This window comes from Triticum urartu, chromosome 1 (genome assembly GCF_003073215.2).
Source record: "Triticum urartu cultivar G1812 chromosome 1, Tu2.1, whole genome shotgun sequence".
NCBI lineage: Eukaryota > Viridiplantae > Streptophyta > Magnoliopsida > Poales > Poaceae > Triticum > Triticum urartu.
In genome coordinates, this window is record NC_053022.1 from 68,450,398 (window position 1) to 68,468,688 (window position 18,291).

Here is an 18,291-nt window from a genome sequence, read left to right on the forward strand (position 1 = left end):
CGCCTCCCTCTCCCTCTCCAACACCTCCTCCTCCTCCGTAGAGCTTGGCGAAGCCCTGGCGGAGTACTGCAGCTCCACCACCACCATGCCGTCGTGCTGCTGCTGGAGCCATCTTCCCCAACCTCTCCTTCCCCTTGCTGGATCAAGAAGGAGGAGACGTCACACTGACCGTACGTGTGTTGAACACGGAGGTGCCGTCCGTTCGGCGCTAGGATCTCCGGTGATTTGGATCACGTCGAGTACGCCTTCCTCATCCCCATTCTTTCAACGCTTCCGCGCGTGATCTACAAAGGTATGTAGATGCAATCCAATCACTCGTTGCTAGATGAACTCCTAGATGGATCTTGGTGAAACCGTAGGAAATTTTTTTGTTTTCTGCAACGTTCCCCAACAATAAGCTCGTGCGCATCCTCGCCGCCGGGCCCGGGATGGGATTCAGCACGCCCCTCCTAGTGGTAGCATTAAGGAGGCGGTGTAGTGGGTCGATGCAAAGGATGAGGAGAAGCGGCGAGAGGGAATCTCCCTGTCGGAGACCACGGAGGTGGAGGACGATGTCACCAGGATCGCCATTGAGAATGCAGGACGAGTTGGAGGAAGATAGCAGAAGGGCGATCCAATCCCTCCAACGGGCTGAGAACCCCAGCTTCTGCAGCAGTTCTAGCAAGTATTCCCAAGAGATGCTATCAAAGGCCCTAGCTATGTCTAGCTTAAGAAGAAGCGCTGGGGTTTTATTTCTATGAAGAGCTCGGACAGAGTTTTGCACGTAAAGGTAACTGTCATGGATGCATTTCCCGCGTTGAAAGGCCGTTTGAGCAGGTGAGATAATCTTGTCCATAACAGCAGCCAGCCTCATGGATAGCACTTTAGTGATCAGCTTGGCGATGGAATGTATCAGGCTTATAGGTCTGTAGTCGCTCATTCTAGTGGCTCCATCCTTCTTGGGCAAGAGGGCGATCATTGCCGAGTTGATTTCAGCAAAGTTCCCCTCAGCTAGGTTGTAGAAGTGATTGAACACTGCCATGACGTCATTTTTAATGGTGCCCCAGCAATCTCTGAAGAATGTTCCCGAGAAGCCGTCAGGGCCTGGCGCTTTCTCTGCTGGGGATGCTATGATGGCAGCCCAAACCTCAGGCTCTGAGAAAGGATTATCCAGCCCCTCGTTATGAATACTTGGCATATCCAATTCCTCCCAGTTGATGGTGCATTGCCTATCCTCCTTTTCCCCAGCAGGTTTGCAAAATGATCGTGAGCAATTTCTTTCTTTTCTTCGTGCGCAGTGGATGTCCTTGTTTCTGTTTGCAGTGAGTGAATGAAGTTCTTTCTCCTTCTAGAGTTGATCTTTGCTTGGAAGAAGGCCGTTCTTGCATCTCCCGCCTTGAGCCAGGTAATCCTTGAAGCCTGTCTTTTCCTTGCTCTTTCTACTGCAGCCAGTCCAAGGGTATGAAGTTTCAACTGTTTCCTTAGCCAGAATTCTTGTTGCATCAGACCTCTTTTTTCTTGAGCAATATCGAGTCTTAGGATTACTTCGCAGGCCAAGTGAAACTGAATCTTTGCATCGCTGAAGAGAGACGTTGCCCAAATTTTGAGATCGTGCGCCATCCTCTGCATCTTCTTCTTGAGCCTGACGATCGGACAAGTGTGGTTCACTGGGCGCTGCCAAGCTCTTTCCACTGTTTCCTGAAAGTGAGGGAAACGCGGCCAAAATGACTCAAAACGGAACGCAACTCTTTTGCGAGGTGCCGCAGTGTTTGCAAGAAGCAGAGGGCAGTGGTCTGAACAAGCTGTTGCCGTGGCCATTAGTATGAACGAGGGGAAGAGGGCGTCCCATTCGGAGTTGCAGAACACTTTGTCGATGCTGACCATCATTGGGTTTTGCCGCTCATTTGTCCAGGTGAATCTTCTATTCTTGCATTTAATCTCTTTTAAGCCTGATCTGTCGATCGCTGACCTGAACATGCCCATGGTCCTCCTATTCAGGTTGAGATTGCTTTTGTCGCGGGCTTCATATATGATGTTGAAATCTCCATTTAGCAGCCAGGGCTCTCCTTGCGGGGGTGCAACGTGCGCCATTTCGGCAAGGAAGTCATCTTTTCGTGTATCATCTACAGGCCCATAGACAGTTGTGAGCCAAAATTCCACTCTGTCCTGGATCAGAGATACTTTTCCGGTGATGGAGAAATTTCCGACTGCGTGTGTCACAAAACTGACTAAGCTCTTGTCCCAGAGAACATCGATTCCCCCTCTAGTGCCGATCGCTGAGAGGACAGCGCATCCTTCCAATCTGCTGCCGCCCAGTTCTGCAACAATGCTGGGCGTCCAAGTTTCTAACTTAGTCTCCTGCAGGCAGAGAATGCTTGCCCGCTGCGCATCTGCTATCTGGCACACGGCCGTACGCCTGGCTGGCATGTTCAGACCTCTAATGTTCCAACTTAAGATTGCACAGCTCGTGTTACTCATCAGGAACATGAAACAGCTCATGGAGAGACGGCAGCATCGACGAATTCCGACAGCTAAAATCCTTAACACAGTAAAGAAGAAACAACTAATACACAGCCTTTCTAGCCCGGGGGCGTCGTCGACCAACAATAGGCCCCAAATTCCGACGACGAGGACTAAGCCACCTACCACTACTGAAACAGAGAAAAACTAAACCTAGCTCGAGCCGGCCTATTGCCGGCCGCTACCGGAGACTACTACATAGAAGGAGGGGCGCTAACATGACTACACACGAGCCTCCTCGGCTTCAGCTTCAGGCCCAGCCATGCCCACGGCCACGCGCAACGCCTCCTTGTCGAGCTTGGTCAGCTTGGCGATGACGTTGATGTCGTCGTCGGAGAGCGGTTCGTCGAACCTACGGATGAGGGCTTCGGCAGCCTTGGCAGTCATTTTCTCCTTTGGCCCCAGTAGACCCAGCCCTTTCACCAGGCGTAGCGTGGCGCTCTCGGCGACAGGTGTGGTGTTGTTCTGAGCGGCCTGACGGGCACTCTGGCGCGGTGGTGGCGTGGAAGTTGCCCTGGATTTTCCCGGGGCAGAGTACCTCCTGGACGGAGGCAGCGGCAGCAGGGCTGGAGTAGGGCTGGAGAAGAGGTCACGAGTAGCAGCGCCAGGATCTTGAATCTCCAGGTGGCACACTTGTTCAGTTATCTCCCCGAGCTGCATCTGGACTGTTGCTGCAGCTGTAGGTGTTTTGCAGCTGAAACTTGCAGGGTTGTGACATGGCCCAGAAAGCGTTGGCCCGAAATGATTCGGGCCATCCTTCTGGGCATCTTCATGCTGCACCTTGTCTCTGTCGGTGAACTCCAGCGGCGCGGCCAGCACCGCTTCAATCTCTGCGTCGAGGTGGACAACATCAGTGTTGGTCGATTCCATGGTGGCGATCGGCCCCTTAGCTTGGGCGAAGAACTGTGCGAGGTCGTCGTTGAGGGCTTCGGAGGTGAGGTGGGCGGGCGGAGCTGGGTCGGCCTTGGACGCGGCCTGACTTGCACTCTTCTTGGAGTCGTGGCCACTGGTCTTGTGCCTGTTGCTGTTGGACTTGCGGGCCCGTTCCTTGGAGCTGCCAGAGCGGTGGCGCGGCGAGCGGCTACGGACACGGCGGTCCCTGGACGAGACCTCAGCCTGCGCCTGGTGGCTGCGCCCGCGGCCCAGCAACGTATCCTTCCATGATCGTCGGTCGGCCCCGTCGTTGTCAGGGTCACGCCGAGAGCCGCTGAGAGTCATGCCCCGGCAACCGGTGTCCACCACCGGGGCACGGGCCTGGCGTCTGTGTGGCTCCTCACGTTGGCCATCTTCGACGTGCATGGACCAGGTGCCGGGGAAGATGCGCGGCAACGCGTTTTCGTCGTCAGAACCGGATGAAGGCAGCCCACTCTGCGGTGAGTGGGAGGAGCGCGGGGAGCGCGGAGACCAGTCTTCGATGAGGTCCACGTGGATGAGCATGTCGAAGCGCGTCGCGCCCGAAGGAGGCGCCACCCTACGGTCTGGCGGGGAGAAGCCAACCATCTCCTCCACCCGACCGGCGCCCCGCGGGAGCTTCCAGTAGGTGTGCCTGGTGGGGATGAAGGCCATGTCCCACACCCAGACCCAGCAGGCGAAGGTCTTGGTGTGGCCGCGCTCCAGCGTACGGCTATCGAGCCGGTCGACGCACACCTTGTCGCCGAGCACCTCCTGCGCCCCCTCAATGGACCAGTATTGCATGGGCATGTGCTCGATGACGCAGCGCACGTGCAGGTTGAAGGTGGCGAAGCCTGCATGGTCGTCCTCGCGCCAGGGCTGGATGGCGAGGTTGATGCCTCGACGCGCAGAGTGCCGCGACGCACTGCGTTGGTGTGGTGCGCCGGCTGGGTGAAGACGACGAGGAAGTCTTCAGGCTGGTGCGCAGTGACCTGCAGATGGTGAGGCGGGACGCAGAGCTGGGCCTCGGATGCACCGGATCTCATGTCGGCCTTCCGATGAAAGGCATCTCGGCAGAGCGACCTTTCCAAGCGCGGGCGCATCCTTCCTTTATCCTCCCAACGCATGCAAGAACCAAGAACAGCGCGCGGATTACGAGGCGGGAGATTTGGCGGCAAACCGCCGCGCGAGTTCATCCATCTCCGCCCCGTAAAAAGAAATTCAGGGTTAAGCTGGATGAATGGATGAGCTGTCCAAGGAGCAGATCGACGAGTTCCGGGCGGCCTTCAACCTCTTCGACAAGGATGGCGACGGTGTGATTCCTTGTTCCTCCATTCGATCGCCATTGGCATGCATCGCTCGATTCGATCGCCATTGGCACGCACGCACGCAACAAGATTTGATTCCGCGCGCGCGCGAAAACCTACAGGGACGATCACGACCAAGGAGCTCGGCACGGTGATGCGGTCGCTGGGTCAGCGCCCGTCGGAGGAGGAGCTGCGGGAGATGATCGCGGAGGTGGACACCGACGGCAACGGCGTCGTGGATTTCTCCGAGTTCCTCACCCTCCTCGACCGCAAGATGCGCGGCGCCGAGGACGAGCTCCGCGAGGCCTTCCGCGTCTTCGACCAGGACAAGGACGGCTTCATCTCGCTCGACGAGTTCCGGCACGTCATGGTCAAGCTCGGCGAGCGCCTCTCCGACGAGGAGCTCGCGGAGATGCTCCGCGAGGCCGACCTCGACGGCGACGGCCAGATCAACTACTCCGAGTTCGCTAGGGTCATGATGGCCAAGTCAGTGCCATTCCGTCTCTCATGCATCTTCTCACGGCAAATCTGCAATGAAATGTTCTTCATTTTCTTTTCCGGCCTAATTCAATCAATGAACCAATCAATCTGCAGGATGGACTCGACGGGATCAAAACCATCGGCGCCGCCGCTCTTCAAGAATGGACTCCGGGTCTGCCGCTACCTTCTGGCCTTCCGGATCATGCAGATTGGCCGGAGTAAACGAGGGTACACTCCATCATGCAACCTTTTTTTTTGAAACGAAGGCTCAAGAGGACCCCGGCTTTGAATTAACAAAGCCATCAACCGGCCAAAGATTACACAAGGCCATCAATACAACCAACACGGAACAAAGTGTTGCCTAGCAGCTTACAAGCACCAAAGACTACAAGACCTACACAAGAATCCTAAATAAGCTCTAGCTTGTAGTCGACGGAGTCCTCCGAGTGAACTTGTCCCAGAAGAGCGAACAGAGAGGAACATCAGACGGCGGCAGTGCCGAACGACAAAGGACCGCGCCCTCATCTACCCAGGGAGGTGGAACACCGAAATCGCGCCGTTGTTCTCCAAATCCGGAGGGGACCCCTGCCCCTCGCCTTGGCTCGAAAGGCGCCGGACCGTCGGAAGATGGAATCGCTCATCCTAGAGCAAAGAACGGGCACGGTTCCGGCCACCAAGGGAGATACTCAGCCCGACCTATCGCTGCACGAAGGAAACCCGAGGCTATCCACACCGAGGCTCTCTGATACAAGCACGAAGAGGAAAAACTGCACAAGGAACGAAAGTGCCTTTTTGCTCCCGAGCTCATTTGAGCTCGGTGAACGGTAAAATCGAAAAAAAAATCAAAAAAAATTCAAAAAATTCCAATTTTTTTGGGAGAAACATTGACAAAAGTTCTAAGTGCTTGCAAAAATTCATCATGAAATCACATTCCTGTAAAGCGTGGCAAAAAAAAAATCAGTGCTCCAAAATGCTTTTGAAAGTAGCTTCTTCAGAGTACTGATTTTGTTTTTTTTTGCCACGCCTTCTAGAAATGTGATTTCATGGCGAATTTCTGCAAGCACTTAGAACTTTTGTCAATGTTTCTCCTAAAAAAATTGGATTTTTTTAATTTTTTTTTTGATTTTACTGTTCACTCGAACTCATTTGAGTTGGGGTGCAGAAACTCCGCGTCCCACAAGGGAGCTGTCATTGAACAAACATACAGAGAAAAGAGATGAAGCACCACAATTAAAATTAGCTCAGGCCCGCAGAAATCAGCCATGTCCATGTCACTGCATCGAGCAGTTGCAAGTGAGGACCCCTATCCCCTCCCTGCCCAAGGCAATGACGCCAATCAAGCAGAAGCTGACCGTCAACCGAACAAATCATAAGGAGTGCCGAGCTGCACTAATTCAGAAACAAAGCACCATGTTCCATCTCCCTCGCCGAAGACGCAGCCACCACGATGCCCCACTGCACACTCCCACCTTGCCCAAGACGACACCTTCAAGAAGGAGGCGACGCACACCGCGCCGTTGCCGTCCAGTCTATGCAAGACAAGGGATTTCTCCCGGGAAAGAAGCGGGAGGGAGAGGAACCGAACCTCGACGACGCCTCCGTGGAGGGGAACGGCACCAGCCGATGTCGCCGCCGCCGTGGCCAGAGAACCAGCCAAGGATTTCTCCCGGTCCAAGTTCGCGACTCTTGGCAGTCCACCTTCATCGGCGCCCGCGACCCAAGGCCTCTGACGACCAGATCCGGCATGAAGCAGCGCTGCGGGGTGGGGGGGGGGGGGGGGGGGGGGGGGGGGGGGGGGGGGGGGGGGGGGGGGGAGGGAGGCCTCCTTCAAATCCGGACGCGAGCCAGGAGGACGCACCACCCGCTACGACCGGCGACAACTCCCGCCGTCCCTCGCCGCCCACGCGGCCGAGGAGACACAGGAGCAACACCTACGACACCGCTCGCTGTAGAAGACGGCGCCGGAAGCCCTCCGCGAGGGAGCAGCCAGATCCTCGCTGCCGCCGCCCTTGGTGGCCACGCGGAGTTCGCCGGAGGCCTCCTCAGGCGGCGACGAGGGGGGAAGGAGGAGGGGTGGGAGGACTGGTGGCTAGGGTTTCGTCGCCCCAAGCGGAGCGACGCGGGGGCGGGTCGGTCCTGGGCCGTTCACTCCACTTTCAGTTCTCCACTCCCCCCTCTTTCCCTCTTTGGATCGGTTCCTACTGGGATTCCCACCATGCAACTTGAGTTAACTACTAGTCTTCATAGGCAAAACCTTCTTCATCTTTCTCCTATCTTTTGCACTTGCAAGGCAGCATCTTTAACCGAAACGACGATGAGCATGAACCCAATGTATATATGATACTACTAGAATGCTATGTGTTCCTATCTCACACTGCATGTTGCTCGTGTCATGTGCAAATGGCAGACGGCGGAAGTCACAGGAAAACAGCCGTGAGATGGTAGGAGAGAAGACCGACGGCGATGCAGATCCCCCGCCGGAACAAGGAAACAAGGACAAGGACAAACGAGGAAGCTGCATCCCCTCATGTATCATCCTCTGAAAATTCAGGCTTTTTGTTTCACCCTTCAGTTCTGATTTACAGCTGAAGGAACAAGTGTATGTAACAAGGCAAAAACAAGAAATTAACTTCCATGGTCTCACAATTTACAATGGGAACGAAATGATGACCGGCCGGTGCGAGTTTACAAGCATATTCGGCTAAATGTTTGCGAATTCCTGATTGCATTGTTCCAAAGTGAACTCGATACGACTTGCGAAAACCCACATGCCTAATATACACCAAAACCTACTTGATTGTGCTTGACTTAAAATGCTCCAAGAAGTCTCTCAAAATGCAGCATATACAACACCAGTGGAGGACAAGCACAGCTGACAACAGGGATATCCACCGGTACTTACAAAATGTGGTGAACAATTTATCTTGATCCAGCTCCTGAGAATGGATCAACTCAGGAAGAATGGGATGCTAATAGTTTACCCATTCCCCCTTCTCCCAAGCTGCTGCTAGGAAGGTTGGATCTGAAGATCGTCGGATTTCCAAACAACGTCCTTCAAGGTGTTTGAAAGGTTCTTGTAGAACTGCACCACAATATCAAGATTTATGCATATCAGTACAGATTGGCGAGGGAAAGGCGAAAAGAGGTCAAAACACAATTTACAATCCCGGTAACTCATCGAGTCCAGATTACTGATGTCGTAGAAGCAGGAATAGGTGCACCTCTCAGTTGATAGGCTCTAATTCCAAGCCATATGGCCTGATAGTTTACCTTGTGAAATTCTAGAGTGTCGCCTTTTGCTTTGCGAACTTCAACCATATGAAGAGAAGGTCCGACTCGCAGTATCTAAATGATATTGCGCAGATAAAGTTAAACTGAAGAAGTTAACTTCAAAGTGGATTCAGTTCAGCATATTCTCTGCATTACCTCGGTAGCAACATTGAGGTTCCCCTTCCTTCCTGCTTTTACCTTTTCTAGTCTCAGCTGATCAAACAAAAAAGGATTTAAACATTCAGGAAAAAAATATACTTCAGGCTCATATACAATATCAATAGATCTTTTTTAAGAAAAATAATAGCGTGGACTGTTATTAAACCAAGCTTTGCGTGGCAGACCTTGTAATTTTTCTTCTGAATATCAAATCCTAGAGGCTTTGCAGCTTCTTCGATCTTGCGGAGAATTTCTTTAGGCGAGCTTTTAGATGTAAACCTTGTTTCTCTTTTAAATTCCTGTCGTTATAGTTATTCGATGTTAGAGTATAGAAGAATGAAATTTCGAAATCATAAATGCGTAACAGGAAATGTGCATAAAGCTCTAAGTGAAAAAAGGTCTGAAGATCTTATATTTACATAGGCATATAAATGTAACTGATAGCTTTCCCTGATTCAATGTACTAACTGAGATACCGAATTAGAGATACTTTATAATAAAATCAAGTGCATATTTCACACATGATTAAGGCTATATCAGTAAAAAACTTTAAAACCATGGTGAGTTAAGTAATCGCGCATCGCAAATTCCCAAGTTTTATGTTGCTATTAGGATGTTATCTTACCTGCTCAGAGTCGAATAAATTTCCAAGATTGAGGCCTGCTGACATTGAAATCAGTTCAAATGCATTCAGAGCTACTGGTTCTTCTTCTTTCTTTTCTGTTACATGGTGCTCCTGGAGGAAGTCAAACCAGAGTCATAAAACTGGTTAGTAATACCGAACCCACGAGAGATCTTCTGCATTTGGTAGAAACAGAAATGCAAGAGCTTGCATATAGCCATGGGCTTACTTCTGAATCATTGAAGACAGCATCCACATCATCCAGTGTTGTGTCATACTTCTCATCAAACTCCGCACGCTTATAACCTTTCTTGAACCACTCATCCTCTAACATTTCTTGAACTGTTATTCTCTGCCACAATTTGTCAAAATATTAGCTTGATATTATGGAGCAAGATGTGGGATTATTAGTCCCTGATTGAACACCATCTCTGGTGTGTTTATTAGTAAGCACAACAGAACTTGGAATATTGATAGGCTGATGAATGGAACTGACGGCATGCTATCTGCAACCGTACTGGATGCATTGTGTGAGGAGATTTTCCTATTTAAGTATTGGTTCAATGAGATCTTGTGTTCTACCATACCGTGATCGGATTGGGATCAAGGATTCTTGTTAACAACCTCTTGGCAGGAAAAGACGTCCAAGGCGGAAACGTAAACTCTGCATTTGATATCTGCAAGGAATAATAGAGAAAAATCAAATCAGCATGAACAAGCAAGACCGTAACAGTAAACCAAAAGAAGTTCAATGCTCACTTTCTTATACAAGGCCATAAGATTAGAGTCCTCAAAAGGCAAATACCCTGCTAGCAGAACAAACAGAATTACTCCACATGACCACAAATCTGCCATTGCGCCATCATAGCCTTGATCTTCGAGGACCTGTCGGTAGTTGCATTATTGTGGTACTTGGTTAGAAATTAATGTCAAAAACTATTGGTTGTCCAGTTTCTACAAATTTCTGAAATTACCTCTGGTGCAACATAATTTGGAGTGCCACAAGTCGTGTGCAGTAATCCGTCATCCTGAACAACAATAAATAATAAAATATTCCAAAATATATAGGAAGAATGAATATATGAGAGTGTTTGAACATCAAAGGAACATGATTATCTGCTAATACAGAAAAGTGTGAAGTCCGAAAACTTCCATGATAACTTAGGAGTGCATGAAGCAATAATAAACCCGTACCTTGAGCTGCTGAGATAGCGCGCTCAGCCCAAAATCAGACACCTTTAGATTTCCACATGAATCAAGTAATAAATTTTCTGGCTGCAAGTATTTCGGTTTAGGTTCACATTTCATAACGACAGGGAAACAGGCAGCACAGATAGAGAGGAGCTCACTTTTAAATCGCGGTGGTACACCCCCCTGCTATGGCAATAATCAACAGCATTAATCAGCTGCTGGAAGTATCTCCTTGCCTCATCTTCCCTCATTCTGCCGTGGTTAACCTTTACGACAAGGGACGCAATAACCGTCAGCACATAATTAACAACGGTATATGTTGTAATCCTGTGTTTGCTGAAGATAAGCAAGCTGCATCAGCGCATAAGCAGGAAACTTAGGTTGTAGCACATCACTTACAATTGTGTCAAAGAGCTCGCCCCCGGTGACATATTCCAAAACAATGTAGATTTTTGTTTTGCTTCCCATCACCTGGAAAATCGAGGAGAACATTAATTAATTCGATAATATTAGCAGTTCCCCTGATGAAATTAAAACAGACATGTCAAATAATTGCGTCCAATATTTCTGACAACAACTTTATGGTTGAGGTGCATGATTGGAAAGAGGTAGCTGCCTTTGAGTAGTATTGTACTAGCATGGACCCCAGACATAACATGATGCACATTTCTGAACAATATTACAGGATTAACCTGAATATCGAAAACAAGATAGAAATGGCGATTCCTTGAGCTACCTCGTGTATGCGGACAACATTGGGATGCTTAATCAGCTTCATCGTTGCGATTTCCCGCTTGATCTGCGATTCCACCACATAGTTAGTTACTCATCATCAGCAAAAGACAAACAAAAAAGTGCCGTCAAAAGTTATTCCCTCCGTTCACTTTTATAAGTCGTCTCGGACAATTGAAATTGAGCTGTTTTGCACGCTGTCTGAAATGTCTACAAGGCCTTATAAAAGTGAACGGAGGGAGTACTGAATTCAGGCAAAAGTGGCAGCCTGATTTGTACCGCGAAAATACAGCGATGGGGCAGGAGGACCCATCGTAATCGACTGGATATGAAATATGACCGGAAAGAAGAAGTGATGATTGAGGAGCATGACACAAGGTTAAATGTGAGGTGGGCGCTGGAGAGTGACCTGCTCGACCATCTTGTGCTTGAGAAGCTTCTCCTTGTCCAAGATCTTGATGGCAACGGGGTCCCCGGTCTCGGTGTTCCTGGCGAACCTGACCTTGGCGAAGGTGCCCTCGCCGATGGTCCGCCCTAGCTCATACTTGCCCACACGCCTCTTCACCTTGGTTGTACTCATCCCCTGCCTTATCCCCCTCTCCCAAACCTCTGGTCAGGCGTGTGGCTCCGTTTCCACGCGCCGCCAATTTGTTTCACTGTCCTGTGTGGAAAACCTACAGTTGAGACACGGAAAAGATGAGGACGGGCTCGTGTTTTTTCTCACCTTGGTTGTACTACACGTTAATGAACAGATATATCCAAAAAAAAAGAGAGAGTTATCATCTCGTGGCACTGCAGAAAACGGACCCATGGCCATGGAAGTTTTGAAATGCTGTTGAGCAGTCAGTTATGGGGGAGTGAGGAACCAGCAGACCATGCATTAAGTTGCGTACACAAAACTGCACTTCGCACTTGTGCATTAGGTTGTTACATGCATGGTTCGAAAGAAGAACACCTACCTACCCCTGAACTGAACCCAAAAATAAGATGTGTCAACAAGTCAATCAGAGTAGAGTAGTGGAGTTGTTTAGTACTTCCTCTATAAACAAATGTAAGAGCGTTTAGATCACTAGTACTAGACAAGATCCTGGAGAAAATCCCCGAAAGGCCAAGTTAAACGGGAATAATCAACTGGAGGTCAAAAGGAATAATAAGACCCTCGTGTTTTTGGATCTGGACTGCACAGGATGTCTGTTGTGAATGAAACTGGGCACGCACCACTGCAAACAGACCATTCTTTTTTGAATGAAAGAATACAGTAGAGTTTTTGAAAGAAACAGAGCATTTGAATACTCGCAGGGCGTGGCATATTCCACTCCACACCCACCAAAGGAAGGAAGACGAGCTGGTCAGAATTCTCAAGCACCAAGCCCATGTTCTTCTTGCTATTTTTTTGTGGAAAAATAAAACTTTGGAAGATTTGCCAAGAGCAAGAGGGTAACGGAGAGAGAATCTCCCCAGCCTAGGCCCTATAGCCGCCATCAAGAAATTCTTCCTATGCAAAGAATGGCACCGAGTTTATGCATCTGATCCTGATGGGAGCTAGTCGCCAAAGACTCGAGTTCAGTTAGTTAGTGGGGACGGCGCAAGCCAAAATTGGGACATCAAACACTGGGTGAACCGCAATTCACAAGGAAGAAAGAGTAGAAAGCCAATTGAGAAGTACTCCCTCTCCGTAAAGAAATATAAGAGCATTTAGATGGCTGAAGTAGTGATCTAAACGTTTTTATATTTCTTTGCATAGGGAGCAGAGAGGAGAGGAGAGGAAGCTCGGAGAACTTACAGGCGAGGTGGCTGCTGGCTGCTGCTCTACGAGCGGCAAGAAATGGGTGTCTGCGATCAGGAACAGGAAGGAAGGGGGCTCGGGGGGAGGAGAAGAGGGAAGCTTAGCTACTGTAATAAATAGGAGTGAGCGAGAGAGAGGAGGAGGTTGAAGTTGGAACTGCAAGTTTGGAACGACTCGGCTGAGCTGGGAGACGACGACACAGACATGACGGTGGCCTTTAAGAAAGGAGCAGCCGGGGCAGTTGGTGTAAGAGCGTTGGCCCCACGGCGACTCGGACAGCGGCAGCAGGGTGCGAGCGGAGTCACACACCACACAACAACACACCATGCGTGAGTGTGCATGATTGATCCCGGATATCGGATCTGGACCCCCTCCTCGTTAATTCGCCACAGGTGAATTCGGTGTCCAATTATCATGAGCCTGCAAGTTTTCAAACAAAGAAAACTAGAATCGCATCTCCCGCTCGATGTGCGCCTCGTCTCCCCTCTGGTGGCCGTCCTCGTCGTCGTCCCCACCCTCGCCGGCCGTCCTAGTCGCTGGTCCCCATCCTCGCCGGCCGTCCTAGTCGCTGGTCCCCATCCTCGCCGGCCGTCCTCGTTGCTGGTCCCCACCTTCGCTGGTCGTCCTCATCGCCGCCTCGACCCATGAAACAGCCGCACCTGCGGTTGCAGCTCTCAGCAGCGACGGGTGTAGTTCAGGTTGTAGCTCTGCTGGCGCCCCTCACCGCAGCCCTGTTGCCATGGCCACGCCCAACCATCCCTTTCTGCTTCATCATCCACGTGCAGATATATTTTGCTTCAACCATTGTTCATTTTTGCTACGACCGGTGACGGGAATTGCTACAACCATTCATGTCGACTGTCACGGCGGCGACGACGATTTGCTTCAACCTTCGTCAGGTTTTGCCGGGAGTAGCAAGACGTGACACTGGTTGTAGCTTTTCATGCTGTCGGTTGCAGCAAAAAATCACAGCATCGCCGTCGCCACCACAAATTTCATCGTGGCCGTTGCAGCAAATCACGTTTCCGATGGTAGCTTTTTCGTTGCCAGTTGTAGCAAAAATGACCGTCGGTGGTAGCTTTTTCTGCTTCCGGTTGTAGCAAAAATCACAACACCTCAGTCGCCACCACAAAACTTCATCATTGCCGTTGCAGCAAATCATGTCATCGGAGCTAGCTTTTTTGTTGCTGGTTGTAACAAAAATCGTGCACTATCATCGCCGCCGCAATCTCACTGTCACTGGTTGCAGCATATTCGATCGTCGGTTGTAGCACGGTCGACCGCTGGTTGTAGCACGCACCAGTGGGCGTAGTAGCATGGCCAGGAAGCTGGGGATCTAGTAGTGCACCATGAGGCCAAGGGGTAGGTGGCGCACAACCATGGCATGGAGGAGGATGTGCGGATGCTTCGTTGGAACAGCCATGTCCGGTTTCTAGTAGCAGCGGAGGCCGGTGGTCAACAGGAGGAGAGATCCATGGAGGACAAATGAGACCAGGGAGAAGCAGAAAGATAATGAGGGAAGGAGAATGACGGGAGGAAGAGGATAAGGAAGGAAGGAGAAAGAGGGAAAAGAGGGAGGGACAGGCGTGGGTCCCACAAAGAAAATGTGCGGATGCGGTGGAGGCAGCGCGTGCTAGCGAGGACGTGTGGTGACGCAGCGGGCGACCGGCGCAAACTCGGCCGGTGCGTCGTCCCCAAACGTTTCCCTGTTGCAAATTGCATTTATGAAAATTTTGGAACATGTTTTAGAAGTGTACTAAACCCGATCCCATTCTAAAGGTAGAAAAAAATATTCTTGCCTTTTCTTCTATAATATAGAAGATCTTGTTGCACATCTCCATTACAAAATTATACTATATATAAACGATGTAGTACAATATATCTCCTTCATCATGCTTGAAAGTAGCACAAAGTTTCAAAATTAACAAAGTCACTACATACATCTAGCACATGGACAAGTGCTCTTGATTCAGGTGATCGCGACTTCGCTCGCACAACCACATCGGCTGCTCAAATCCGCCACGGATCCCCTTTAGGGTGTTCTGCTGTCGATGCAACTTGCCCAAATCCGCCACACGATGAGTTGGCGAGCGATGATGGAGCGACAGCTGCTCTCGACTCGGCTTGCTCAGATCTAGGTAGAGGACGGAGGAGCGAGAGGCCAAGAGGATTCAGGATCTATCGTTCGAGGTACTTGGTCGGATCTAGGTTAAGGAGCAGAGGAGGATGTTTGAGGTAGCTTCGCCGCTGTACGAGCATATTCTGGCTTAGGCGATGGCGGAGGCAGTCTCAGGGGATCCGGCACACACACACACACACACACAAAGAGAGAGAGAGAGAGAGGTGGGCGGACTTAAAATCAAAGGAGACGCCAGCATGATTGGTGGCGACGAGAAGGGGAGAATCAGGTTGCAATTCTAGCGGCGCAGCTCTCCAATCAAAGGGGTAGCTCCATCAAAACCACCGCATTTCAGTGCTTCCACAATTGCCACACGATGAGAAGTAGCAAGTGTGCATGTCCTTCATGCTGCGATCTTGTACCATAAGGGATGCAGTCCATGGCAATAGTGTATCAATTGATGATGGTGCCCAATGAGCCCTTCCCCAAGCGTCTAGGATGAAATGCCACACCGATCTCGCGAAAACGCAGGACACCAGGATGTGATCGGTAGTTTCTTGCTCCTGGTCGCAGAGGGGACATGCCAACCTGATGCAGTAATCCATGCAGAGCAAGTCTATCTGATGTCCACACCTATTCTTCATGGCTAGCCAGGCGAGGAACTTACATCTTAGTGGAGCACGACTTCACCATATTACTATGGCAACAAGATTGTGCTCTGGCCAAAGAAGCAAGACGCATAGGCTGAGCATGTCGAGTATTGCCCTGACGACTCCTAGGCCCATCTCACATAGTCTTCCATGCCTTCCGGTAGATCAACCATCGATACGATGTCCCATAGCTGAAAGTATTCATGTATCTCATCTGTATTCAGATCTAGGCCAACATCTTGGGGCCACACTTCATCAAGTGCATATGCCACTATTCTACTTCGCCTGGCAACCGGTCGTATACGGTCATATATGTGTGGTGCAATGTCATGAACCCTCATGCCTTATAACCATCTGCACTCCCAAAATAAAGAGGTCCTACCGTCTCCAACATCCACAAAGACAGCATCCTTATATACCGTGTGCGACTCAGACGGAACCTGGATGTTAAACTCAACCGAAGGCTTTGAGCCATCCACACGATTTAGCCAAAGCCATCTTGCACGTAGGGCAAAGTTTAACCATCTCAAGTTTGGAATTCTGAAGTCTCCAGCCCACTTGGGCATGCACATCACACCCCAAGCCACCAAACATTGTCCACCCTTCGCGTCTGCATGACCAAGCCACAAGAATCCATGGCAGATCTTAATGAGGCTAACAATCACCTTGGGTGGTACATCAAAGCCATCATCATGTGAATCAGCATGTCACACAAGACGAATATAACAAGAATAAGCCGACCTGATTTATCCATAGAAGATGCTTTCCAAGTCGGGAGCTTGCTTGTAATATTGTCGACAATTCCCTATAATTGTGTTATCTTGGATTTCCTAATGGTTAATGGCAACTGATGAGGACATCAATACCATTGTTACACCCACAGCCCCTACTGTTGCATATACTGGACCAATTACTAGAGCTCGCGCACGCTAATTAAATTACCAGGTACTTTCGTTTCTTGGTAATGATTCTAATGTTCATGAGATTATGATGCTGCCTAAATTGGATACATTTGTTTTGCTTACAAATGAAGGGCCTAGCTTGGAGAAGGATGAACATTGGAGCAAGAACACGCATGAAGTTGATGGCATGCGCAAGGGGATCAAGAACGGAGTTACAAGTGATGATTTCAGGACTTTGAAGCCGCCATAAGGAGTGCATGAAACCTTGGACGAAATATACAAGATGCCACTTCATAATATTCGTCCATAGGCTATTCTAGGTGCTGCGTCACCTTATTAATGGGCCAGGCCCATGTAATTTCGAAATACTTAAGTATAGGCTATTTTTAGAGTCCGTATGTGTGGGGAAACAAGAGTTAGGGTTGGTTTCGGACCCCACCCTCAAGGGCCACGAAATTCCCCCCTCTTCCTCCATATATACAGCCCTTAGGGCATCGTTTAGACTTTGGGTTTTGTTTAGATTAAAAGTTCGCCATAGCTGCAACTTCGCGTACTTCGTTTGTGTCCAACGACCAGACCAAGACGTCACAGAACCCCACCTTGATCAATAAAGCTTTCATCTTATATTCGCAATATCCCGATTGCAATCTCAGTTTCTTGCTTGTTCTTCGTTTGTTCGCAGGAAACAGACCCTCGTGGTCAGGTTGATCGTGCTCCGGCGTGGTCAATAACCCTCGGAAGTTGGTTTAGCGATTGCTAAGGCGCGACGTCTCGCACGTTCGTAGTCGGATCGTCAAGGTCGACTCCCACAGAAAACGATAGCCACCATCTCATCGAAACATCGGGACACCTTAGCCTCTATCAGCAACCCAAGGTACTTGCATGGGAATCCCCCAACTAGGCATCCCCATGCCTATTCTGAAAACGTCTTCTGTGAAGTTTCAAGACTTTTGGAGCTGTGCAGAATAGGTCTCTAATATTTGCTTCTTTTCCAGCCCAGAATCCCGGCTGGCGGCATTCTCCCTCTTTATGTAAACCTTGTAAAATAAGAGAGAATAGGCATAAGTATTGTGACATAATGTGTAATAACAACCCATAATGCAATAAATATCGATATAAAAGCATGATGCAAAATGGACGTATCAACTCCCCCAAGCTTAGGCCTCGCTTGTCCTCAAGCGAAAGCCAAAATCGAAAAATATGTCCACATGTTTGGAGATAGAGGTGTCGATAAAAGTAAAATACGGACATGAGGGCATCATGATCATTCTTAGAACAACAACTTACATAATTCTTGTCATATGATTTCTTATGCTAGAGTAATAATTCAATCACAATTTCAATTATGAATCGTAAAATTCATCGAAAACTAACAAACTATAATCTCAGTCATTGGAGCAATTGCAATTTATCATAACATAGGAAAGAGTCAATATATAAGAGCTTTTCAGTAAGTCCACATACTCAACTATCATATAGTCTTTCACAATTGCTGACACTCACGCAATACTTATGGGTATGGAGTTTTAATCGGACACAGAGAAAGATAGGGGCTTATAGTTTTGCCTCCCAACGTTTTACCTCAAGGGTAATGTCAACAATAATAGTTCATGAAGACTCACATCCAATTAGCCATATATACCAGGATCTTTCCAACATACTGTGCTTGCCAAAGGATAAAAT

At 49.5% G+C, this 18,291-nt stretch overlaps 2 protein-coding genes across 2 annotated transcripts; one reads left to right on the plus strand and one right to left on the minus strand.

The window, feature by feature from the left end:
* Positions 1-4,630: 4,630 nt before the first annotated feature.
* LOC125548020 (neo-calmodulin-like) lies at positions 4,631-7,780 on the plus strand. The gene is made up of 4 exons (XM_048711732.1): positions 4,631-4,703; positions 4,820-5,183; positions 5,292-5,405; positions 7,585-7,780. Exons 1-4 carry the CDS (start codon positions 4,631-4,633, stop codon positions 7,718-7,720), a joined length of 687 nt encoding a protein of 228 aa, XP_048567689.1. The 3' UTR covers positions 7,721-7,780.
* Position 7,781: 1 nt separating this feature from the next.
* LOC125548011 (CBL-interacting protein kinase 32) lies at positions 7,782-13,144 on the minus strand. The gene is made up of 15 exons (XM_048711726.1): positions 12,935-13,144; positions 11,561-11,825; positions 11,156-11,218; positions 10,819-10,890; positions 10,578-10,685; positions 10,423-10,503; positions 10,203-10,256; positions 9,988-10,113; positions 9,816-9,905; positions 9,458-9,580; positions 9,232-9,342; positions 8,792-8,905; positions 8,604-8,660; positions 8,448-8,522; positions 7,782-8,259 (listed from the first exon to the last, which is right to left on the minus strand). Exons 2-15 carry the CDS (start codon positions 11,729-11,731, stop codon positions 8,185-8,187), a joined length of 1,320 nt encoding a protein of 439 aa, XP_048567683.1. The 5' UTR covers positions 11,732-11,825; positions 12,935-13,144; the 3' UTR covers positions 7,782-8,184.
* Between the last annotated feature and the right edge of the window lie 5,147 nt (positions 13,145-18,291).

Coding starts and splice junctions, on each gene's coding strand:
- LOC125548011 (XM_048711726.1), bottom strand. CDS start 11,731: ATGAGTACAACCAAGGTGAAGAGGCGTGTGGGCAAGTATGAGCTAGGG. Junction 11,219..11,560: donor AGCACAAGATGGTCGAGCAG/GTCACTCTCCAG, acceptor GTGGAATCGCAG/ATCAAGCGGGAAATCGCAAC. Junction 8,523..8,603: donor ACCTCAATGTTGCTACCGAG/GTAATGCAGAGA, acceptor AATATCATTTAG/ATACTGCGAGTCGGACCTTC.
- LOC125548020 (XM_048711732.1), top strand. CDS start 4,631: ATGGATGAGCTGTCCAAGGAGCAGATCGACGAGTTCCGGGCGGCCTTC. Junction 4,704..4,819: donor CTTCGACAAGGATGGCGACG/GTGTGATTCCTT, acceptor GAAAACCTACAG/GGACGATCACGACCAAGGAG. Junction 5,406..7,584: donor ATTGGCCGGAGTAAACGAGG/GTACACTCCATC, acceptor TGCAAATGGCAG/ACGGCGGAAGTCACAGGAAA.